The 9971-nt window shown below is 35.6% G+C and overlaps 1 protein-coding gene across 7 annotated transcripts in view; it reads left to right on the plus strand.

Annotated features, from left to right (window-relative positions):
• NEDD4L (NEDD4 like E3 ubiquitin protein ligase) overlaps positions 1 to 9571 on the plus strand; it is a 190995-nt gene extending 181424 nt beyond the window's left edge. For all 7 annotated transcript variants that reach the window (XM_062600395.1, XM_062600393.1, XM_062600389.1 and 4 more), the window contains 7 exons: positions 1580 to 1653; positions 4325 to 4385; positions 4825 to 4884; positions 5409 to 5516; positions 6692 to 6788; positions 7993 to 8065; positions 8729 to 9571. In XM_062600395.1, the coding sequence (XP_062456379.1) occupies positions 1580 to 1653; positions 4325 to 4385; positions 4825 to 4884; positions 5409 to 5516; positions 6692 to 6788; positions 7993 to 8065; positions 8729 to 8831 (576 nt within the window). In that variant the 3' untranslated portion in view covers positions 8832 to 9571. The remainder of the gene's footprint in view (positions 1 to 1579; positions 1654 to 4324; positions 4386 to 4824; positions 4885 to 5408; positions 5517 to 6691; positions 6789 to 7992; positions 8066 to 8728) is intronic.
• Positions 9572 to 9971: the final 400 nt, after the last annotated feature.

Genomic DNA, 9971 nt, shown 5'->3' on the forward strand with positions numbered 1-9971 from the left:
TCTGTTTGTCTTTATGCTTCATTTATTACCCAAACATCTTATGGAATTAGGAAAAAAAATCTAATGAAGCTTTTCTTGTTATTACCCTTCCTTTCTTAATAACCAACAATAGGATTTTGATAGTTCTTATTATTCACTGAGAAGTTACATACAAACAAATATGCAGTAGGTACTTTAAACTGTACAGGATGGAGAGCATTCTTCAAAAAGTAGAGCAAGGAAAGGTATTTGTCTGTTATCTTAATGGCTCTGAAATATTACTTGTCATTTCTTAAAAACATCATATCCTCCAGTGGGCAGAAAGAAACAAGAGCCAAAAATCCTTCTGCCATCTGTGTGCCATCATATCTGTAATCTTAATAGCTTTATTCTATTTAATCTTGAAAGTACAGCAACCCTTTTACTTCTTAGTTCTGGACTATCATCTCTGATCTTTGTGGAACTACAAAACTATGTATGTTTAAGAGGTGTGCAGGTTCCACATTAATAGCTTTTTCTTAATAGTATAGTCCTTTATTTTTTTCCACACAATAGCAGGGATATTTATCTAAATAGTTCTGTTCTTCTGTTTGTTGAAGTATTCAGCATTAATCCAGTCCTGGAAAGAGCTTTCATAGAATCATAGACTCAGTAAGGTTGGAAGGGACCTCTGGAGATCATCTAGTCCCCACCTTCTTCTTTGACAGCTCCATTTATTAGTTGATGAGTTTAATGTCCTACCTTTGGCCAACCATAACATCCAATTTAATTATGCCAAGATTAGTAATGGCTTGAAAACGGCTTTGCTGAATTTGAGTGCGTAGTCACATGTTGGTTACTGCTAGCAGAACCCTGCTTTCGAACTGATGGCGCAAGCTGAACGCAACACAGCAGCAACATAAAAACAACAAAGTAGCTGATTTTCCTGTTCTCCTCCCCAAATAAACATTCTGCATTCGAAATGAAACGGGAATCAAATCTTGTGCCTGCGCTATACGTTAACACCAGAATCTGCATTCAGAAAAATGTTTCTTCATAGCTGTTGCTATGGAGCATATGGTTTGATAGCTCTTTTGTGTGTGCACAAAAAAACCCACCAACTTTCATGGTTGCCATGGCTTTCATGGTACCTATCCAGCATTAATTCTGTTGAATTCTTGTTGATAGATTACTTTCTTCAGAAATTAATGTATTGTTTGAAATTGCTGTACTTTCTTGTGAACTGTAATGAAGCTGGGTTTTTTTTTCAGTCTTACACTCTATGGTGACCAATCTATAAGATTTTGCCATTTTTATAATCTGTGTTTTCATTACCGAAATGAACCTGCTGTTAAGGACTAAAAGTTTGGTATTCAATGGTTTGTCTGTTCACTAGCTAATGAGTATGATACAGAATTCATTCTTATGAGTGATCATAGAATAATCTGTCCTTAATGATGCCGTCTTTAGATGTGGAATATTTTGACATTTCTAGCTCTTATAGCATAAAAATATTGAGATACTACTTTTAAAACACCACTCAAGAATAGTGGATTTCATGAGAATGAGTCTGAAATAACGTCATGTATTTTGTTTTGTTTCTTTCTCTTTTAAAATACAGACGTATCAAGTTGACTTGAAGCCAAATGGGTCAGAAATCATGGTAACAAATGAAAACAAAAGGGAATACATTGAGTACGTATATCTTTATGGAGTTTATCCAGAGCGTAATAAAGCACAGTAGTGTTCATCTTAGAATGTAAACTACCATACATAAACTACCATAGTTATTGCAGTGTGCAGCACAATGGATCATGAGTGAAAAGACAAGCCTTCATTAACATAGTTTGTTTACATACTAATGCTTAACAATTTTAAATGTTAGTGCTCATTGTTCTATAAATTACACTAATGGAGGTAGAGCATAACATGCAATGTGAAACATACAGTATTTTCTTGACATATTGTCATGAGGAAAAGTCAAGAAGGGGTGGAATTGCTCTGAATGAATCACTCTAGACTCCCTTTATAGTTGACGAAAAGAAATGGCACATCTTGGATGCTATAATTATAATGTTAAAATAGATATACAATTTCAGTGAATTTCACATCTTTTACTGTCTGCTGACTAACTGCCTAGGGCAACTTGCTCCGCTTTGTAAACCTCGAGTGTAGTGGAGAATTTCCACCACGGGATTTGCAGTTTTGCATGATGGACTGCAAGGTTACAGTATACAAATGGAGTCCAGATCTGAACACTAAACTGTCTAAAGAGAAAGAATGGAAAGAGGATAACAATTTATCAAATTGACATTTGCTTGCCATTTTGATTGTCATTCACAGAGGGGCTCAGGAGATCTATACCTATTTAAGTATTTTTCTGCTAAAAGAAAAACTGTATACTTGTTTGTGAATCTCATTTACAGTGTTGTATTACATGACCTGACTGTAACGGGGGAGTAGCAAGAATTTTCTGCCTTTATGAATTCTTTTTTACTATTACTTTGATGGGAAGGAGTATGTTTATGCTGTCAAATTTTTAGTTTTTCAGGCATATCAGTTGCATTTGCAGGTGCAAAATATTAGACATCATAAACATTTCTCACTCCATCATCTCAATACAGTGCAGTAAAGAACAGCTCTTTGAAATTTGTGGTTCAAGAGGCATAACTGAATTACATGTAGATACTTCTTGCATGTTTTATAACTTTCAAATCAACAGTTTTGTTTGCATTCTCTCATTTGGAAATGACTTATGTAAATCAAAATTCATCATAGAATTTTTCCCTGGAATCCCCTTATGATAGCACTATGCTAATTGGTATACTTAAAAAAACAAAACAAAAAACTACAGGGGTAGTCACACGTGTAAATTTACTTTTGTTTCTTTGTCTTCACGTAACACACAAATGGTGCATTCTTGTGTGTAGTTAGTATATGTTGTATAGCGTGGATGCAGAGTGAAGAATCATTGTCTAACAGAAAATTCTGTATTTCATTTACCTTTTTAATTTGTAATAATTATTGCATGAAGGATTGAAAACATAAACTGACTAGCTACTAATTAAAAATACATTTTATACTATTTCTTTAAGGATTGTGAATGACCATCAAATAACACTATCCAATGCTGTAATGCCATTTTTGAACATTACAGTTCGCATGTACGTTGTCCAATATAAGAACAAAAATAGAATAAATTAAATGAACAGTTTGTTTTTTCTGAAATCGCTTACATAGTCGGGAAACATGCTTCTCCAAAGTGTGTCCCAAAGCTCCCAAGATCCCAAAGCTGCTTTCTTGAATGGCCATTTTTCCATCATCTTTCTCTGCTAAGTACACAGACTAGGTTCATGATTTTTGTACCAGTGCCACTATAAAAAATTGGCCAAATTTAAACAGGCTGGTTTTGTTTAATTTTAGGCTTCCTCAACTTTTCTGCCTACTAGAATATAAAATATTCAATTCAACAAATACTTGCTGCCATTTTTAATAAGCATTTCCTCAAAGTGATGAGCAAACATTATTATTGTAATATTCATACACATTAGGATGCAATTTGCTTGAGTAGGAAAATAATTTGATTTCTAAAGCATTAATCTAGAACCTGTAAGATATTTATGCAGTGGGTGATTAGCACTGAAACACAAGCAGTTTCTGTTGATACTGCAGTGTTTATTCATCTATGTATCTTTTTATTGACAGACTGTTAAATGTAATTCTAACTGTCTCCAAATTTGGCAGACTTCATTGGACATTGTTAGTTACCTAGAGCTTTGAGGGAATAAAATGTCTAGTTATTTAGGTATCTAATATTAACAGTAAATACAAAATCCAGGGTCTAAATTACAGCCTTACTTAGAAGTCAAGAATTTCTAGGATATTTCAGTCCACAAGCAAGTCATTTTACCATGTTGATCTTTGAATTAATATCCACAGGAACAAAAAGATTAATGGCATGTCATCTGCTAGTGTTACATCAAATATTCTTAGTGATAAAGAAAGGTCATATCTAAAAGAAAGTTGAATTATATGTGCAGAGTTTTAATGTCACATGCTAAAGTAAAAATATTCATTACTAAATTCTTTATACTAATCAGTTACTTTTTTTCAACAATCTGAAAAGTCATGCAAAATAATTTTGAACAGTTAATAAAAGGCTATTCATTTTCATGTTTCTCAGACAGGAAAACTTCTGCAGGAATTGAGGGATTTTTCCCTTCCCAAGTTCTGTTTATGTAACAGCCAAGTATGAGGGGAGATAACTGGAGCTTTAAATGAGAAACTGAAAATAATTAGGGTAGTTAAAATCTCTAAACATTTTGTTTTCAATCTTCTAATGAATGTGTTTGTGTCTGTACTCCAGCCTCGTCATCCAGTGGAGATTTGTAAATAGAGTTCAAAAACAAATGAATGCTTTTTTGGAGGTAAGGTTCTTTTAGCTGCTGCTCTTCACACAAAAAAACTTTTAAGTATATGGACTTTTTTGGAGAGTCCAGAGTTACGTTTTTGGTTTTGTTTTTTTTTAATGCACACTTGTTATTTGGTTTTGTTTTTTTTTTAATGCACACTTGTTATACATTTGTGTCTGAATTGAGGGAGTGGGGAGCTTCGTATCATTGCATGAGCTCCATAATACTTACGCTTTACGGTTTCACATTTTTCTCTTCATATGGTTATTCTCTTTCAAGTTTAAATTACTTGAGCTTGAAATCATGTTAGTAATTAGTTTTTAAATTAGAGATTCATAATACTTTCACAACTGTATATTTCATTTACTTACCTTCCCTGAAGTCAAAGATCTTGTTAAATAAAAATTTCATTTTACATTGTATGAGAATTTTAATTTGCTTTGCTTTCTTTTAGGGATTCACAGAACTTCTTCCCATTGATCTGATAAAAATTTTTGATGAAAATGAGCTAGAGGTGAGTATGTTTAATTGAGTTCTAGAAACAATAGTTCAGTAATGCTTATTACAAGTAGATGCATTATATTCTAGATTCACTAAACTGTAAATGAATTGGGTGGCAAAGATGCTTTTACTTACTGTGGAAAATGAGGATTTTTTCCCTCTAATTAATGAATCTATTAAATAGAAAGCACAACAAATATTGATTATTCAGTGAGGCAGTTCAGTATGTATAAAGTATCTTGCTGAATTAAGGCCATTATGCCTACATTGGCCATATGTGTTTTGAGCAAAATGCTACAAAAGATGCTGTCACATGAATTACACGTAATACTTACATTGTACAACCTTTCTCCAGTAAGGTGAAAACTTCTTTGAGAATTTTCCTGAAGAGAAGCCCAACTGTCCTTTGTTTGCAGCACTTAGCTGTTTAAAAGAGCAGACAACAGAGGGAGAGGTTAACAGGTTTTTCTGTTAGCATGCACAGGAGAACACAAAACCATCTTCAATTAACATCCTAACAATTGCTTCCATATATAGTTACTGATGTGTGGCCTTGGAGATGTTGATGTTAATGACTGGAGACAACACACGATCTACAAAAACGGTTACTGTCCAAATCATCCTGTTATCCAGTGGTTCTGGAAGGTAATGCTGTTTACTGAATTTGACTTGTAGTATTTCTGAAAGCCAGAGAAACCTTACTGTGTTGTGGAGTTTGTTATGAAATCTGTTTTCTTCATGACAACTGCTGAAAAGTTATGTTTTTATATGCAGGAAATGACAGCAGTGGTACCCATTAGAGACTATACTAGAAAAAGAGCCAAGCTAGGAAGTCTGGATCTTTGCTTTCTTCTAAAGTGTCTTGAAATATTTTTATAAGCAGCATATATTCACAAAAAAAATATTAAAATATTTTTTCACACAATAGCAATAGATTTTTACTTTTCAAAGGGGTGGCTGTTTTTCTTAAAATGATGGGAATCTTGCTGCTTAGTACATACATTTCTGGGTTTCTTACATTATTTTCATGATTATCGTATAAATGAAGAATATGTTCTTGTACTAGCAATCGCCATGATACAATAGCATGAATTATAGCACTGAATATATCATATCATATCACATCACATCATATCACTGAATAGCACTGGAACAGGTTGCCCAGAGAGATTGTGGAGTCTCCTTCTCGGGAGATACTCAAAACCTGCCTGGACGTGATCATGTCTAACATACTCTGGGTGACCCTGCTTGAGCAGGGAGGTTAGACTAGATGATCTCCAGAGGTCCCTTCCAACCTCAACCCTTCTGTCATTCTGTGAATTTTTCTAATCCAAATAGTCAGATGGTCCCAAAAGTTTTGACTCTGAGGTCCTCATATAGTATAACACTGATCTATGTTTTTTTGAACTTTTGGATTGCTGTTGTCTGATCCTCGAGGTATTTCTATCTTCTCCATTTCTTTACTCTCTCTGCTAGGCATGTTTATAAATGTAACGTATCCGTTGTGCACCATTCATCCTGGCAGATAAGAATTACTGATTGTGCAAAGGAAACACACCTCGCAGAGAGGAATCACATCCCTAGTGCCCAGCTGCTGCAGTGCAATGTCTCTTGTTTTGTTTCATCCCAATGGCAATAGGAAAAGGATGCTCCTTATTTAACCACAGAAAACCTGGCATGCTACACATAGACATATGACTTTGAAAGATGTCAAAGTCTTGCATTCGGATGCAAAAAAATAATTTACTTTTTTTAAAAAACAATGGCATCTACAGCTATATTAGTGAAAAGGCAGTGACCGTGTATCTGTTTGTCAATAGGCTGTTTTACTTATGGATGCTGAAAAACGGATTCGATTACTGCAATTTGTTACTGGGACGTCACGCGTGCCTATGAATGGATTTGCTGAACTTTATGGTGAGCTTCTTTCCATCGCACAGATTATTTTTAGTTCTGGAATGGCTGCAGGAACAGACTCACAACGTATCAAGGAAAAAACCTAGGCACTACTGAAGTAGAGTAATAGCCAAGCTCTGACCCCAACTTAAGCTTTCTCCTTCCTGAAGCCATGAACAGTGGAGAATTTGGGGGGCACCTAAAGAGGGAGTATAGTTTGGACACCACAGGTATTTGCAAGACATTTTCGTTGCCCAGGAATGGATCAGCTTCCACCAAGGAAATTTTGACAGTCAGAAGGAATACTATTCATGGCATATTGCATTAGGAAGAGTGTTGCCAGCAGGTCGAGGGAGGTGATCCTGCCCCTCTACTCAGCCCTGGGGAGGCCTCATCTCGAGCACTGTGTCCAGTTCTGGGCTGCCCAGTCCAAGAGAGACATGGAGCTACTGGAGAGAGTCCAGCGCAGGGCTGCGAGGATGATCAGAGGGCTGGAGCACCTGCCCTGTGAGGAACGGCTGCGAGAGCTGGGCCTCTTCAGCCTGGGGAAGGGAAGGCTGAGGGGGGATCTGATCAATGTGGACAAGTACCTGAAGGGAGGGTGTCAAGGGGACGGGGACAAACTCTTTTCAGTTGTCCCATGTGACAGGACAAGAGGAAGTGGGCAGAAATTGAAGCACAGGAAGTTCTGCCTGAATATGAGGAGGAATTTCTTCCCTGTGAGAGTGACGGACCCCTGGCCCAGGTTGCCCAGAGAGGTTGTGGAGTCTCCTTCTCTGGAGATATTCAAAGCCCACCTGGATGCAACCCTGTCTGACATGCTCTAGGTGACCCTACTTGAGCAGGGAGGTTGGACTAGATGATCTCCAGAGGTCCCTGCCAACCTTACTGATTCTATGATTCTATGTTATGAGGAAGAGGAGGTTGTGTTTTTATCTAAACATATTAATGTTTCAATGTTAATGTCTGAGCTTATGTCTTTGGAGTTTTACAGCATTTCTATGCAAAGGTAACTCAAAGAACTTAACAAACTAATTGGATGTGGAAATAAATTACAATATTTCTGTGTGCTTTAATATAATTTTGACTTCAGGGAGTTTGTACCAATTTATTTGTGTTAACTGAAAATATAGCCTATATATGCAGACATTTCATTCTGAAAATAACATTTAGTCTGTGTAGTGTCCAGTAATCTACATTTCGTATGTTTTTCATTTTCAACCAGGTTCAAATGGTCCTCAGCTGTTTACAATAGAGCAATGGGGAAGTCCTGATAAACTGCCCAGAGCTCACACATGGTAAGTCATAAAGGCAAAAAATTAGAACCTTTTACTCTCATCATGTTCCCTTTCTCATTTCCAGTGATTTTTCTCCTCTTTCTGGTAAGTGCGTTCAGTAAATTCTGAAAAGTCTGGCTGAACAAAGCATAGCTGTAGAATGGTGTAGAAACACCATTCTGTAGAATAAAAACCTTTATTAAGGGAAAAAAAGGTTCCAAAACCAACCCACTCTTTTCACTTTTCAATTACTTATAGATTTTACAGGACCTTTTCAAAAGCTTCTTTTAGATCTTTATTCCTATTCTTTTTCTCCTCCACAGGGTAGAAAGTCTATCCTGTAAATTCAGAACATCTCTGCCGAGTCTTTGACAACATTTCAGCTTTGTCAGAAGGCTATTTCCTATCAACTGAATATGCTTTTTCTTTTTTTCTTTTCTAAGCAGATTTTGACAAATTCCCACAATCATTTCTGAAAAGAAAGATGGGAAATGGTTATTTATGAAAACCCGTTTTGAAAACAAGCATTTAGCTAGGTTTCCAACGGACACTATGGGAGATAGCCCCCATTTGGGCATTAAGATATAACTCTATTAAGGCCTCCAAGTTATTTAACCTTCTCTATTTCTTTAAAATTATGTACTTTTTTTATTATTAAATTATTCTTTTCCTTCTAAATTTCAGCTTTAATCGCCTAGACTTACCTCTTTATGAATCTTTTGAAGATTTACGAGAGAAGCTACTTATGGCAGTTGAAAATGCTCAAGGATTTGAAGGAGTGGATTAAAACAGTTACTTTTTTCTTTTTCCCCCCTTCAAGCAAGTTCTGCTTGCACTTTTGCATTTGCCCAACGGACTCGGAGTGACTTTGGCAGAACAGTTGCACAATGTTGGTTCATGGAGCAAACACTTCAACAGTGCAGTTGCCTAAATTCAGAAGTTTGAACTATAATCTGTGGATTGTTCTGACATTTCCACAGCAAAGTACCAACTGGTTAACATGTACTCTGATTACATTTCAGCAAGACTTGTTCTATTTATGTTGTGCCTCTGTAGGCAAAGCCCTTAATAAATATTTTACATAATTTCTAATGACAATGAATGGAATTAATCATTTTACAGGTATAGTATTACAACTCATGTTTACTTTTTAATTGATTTAGACATTTTCAGATTTTATTTCATTACAATTACATTACTTGGAAAAATGAGCATTTTTCTTACCTTAATTTCATACCGGACTTGTGATGCCAGTGTCATTTTTTCAAAGCATATTTTGAGCCACGTGTTCCCAAACTGTTAAAGAAAATAAGAGAAAGCTATGTTGGAAGTTTTCTGTTCATGGGCTGTATCAAGAGCAACTCTTAAAAACCTTTTCACTGAGCACATAAATATTTTTCTCTGTCCAGAAGAAGTAAGGATTGGATGTTGCTTTTTTTGTATAGATCAATAGAATAGTTAAAAGTCAAGAGAGAATCATAACATAGCATGCCAAATCTCATGTTCAATAAAGAAATTGCCTCATTATTCCTTGGTAATACTGATATGTACTATAAAACATTTTGGAGTAGGGTTGGCATTAATGATTTTAGGAAAATATGCTTAACCCTCTCATTATCTTTGTACAGTGATTCTTTTATTCCTCTTTACTGTTTGCAATGGAGGCATTTTGAATGGACCCTGACACTGCGTGATTTGGCACTATAGAAAACAGATCTGTTTTGTCTCCTATTTGTATGCATTTGCTAATGATAACTAAATAACTGTTTTTTTGTTTGTTTCTAACTGCACCAACTCTAAAGGCACTTTATGTAACACATGGAAGTCATATCTGTTTTTTATCATAAACATTAATGTGATTATATTCCTTCTCACTGCACATGTCTTTCTGGTGCAATATCTATCAATTGTGAATTTGGCTGCTGCT

The sequence above is a fragment of the Rhea pennata genome, chromosome Z (genome assembly GCF_028389875.1).
Source record: "Rhea pennata isolate bPtePen1 chromosome Z, bPtePen1.pri, whole genome shotgun sequence".
Taxonomy (NCBI): Eukaryota; Metazoa; Chordata; class Aves; order Rheiformes; family Rheidae; genus Rhea; species Rhea pennata.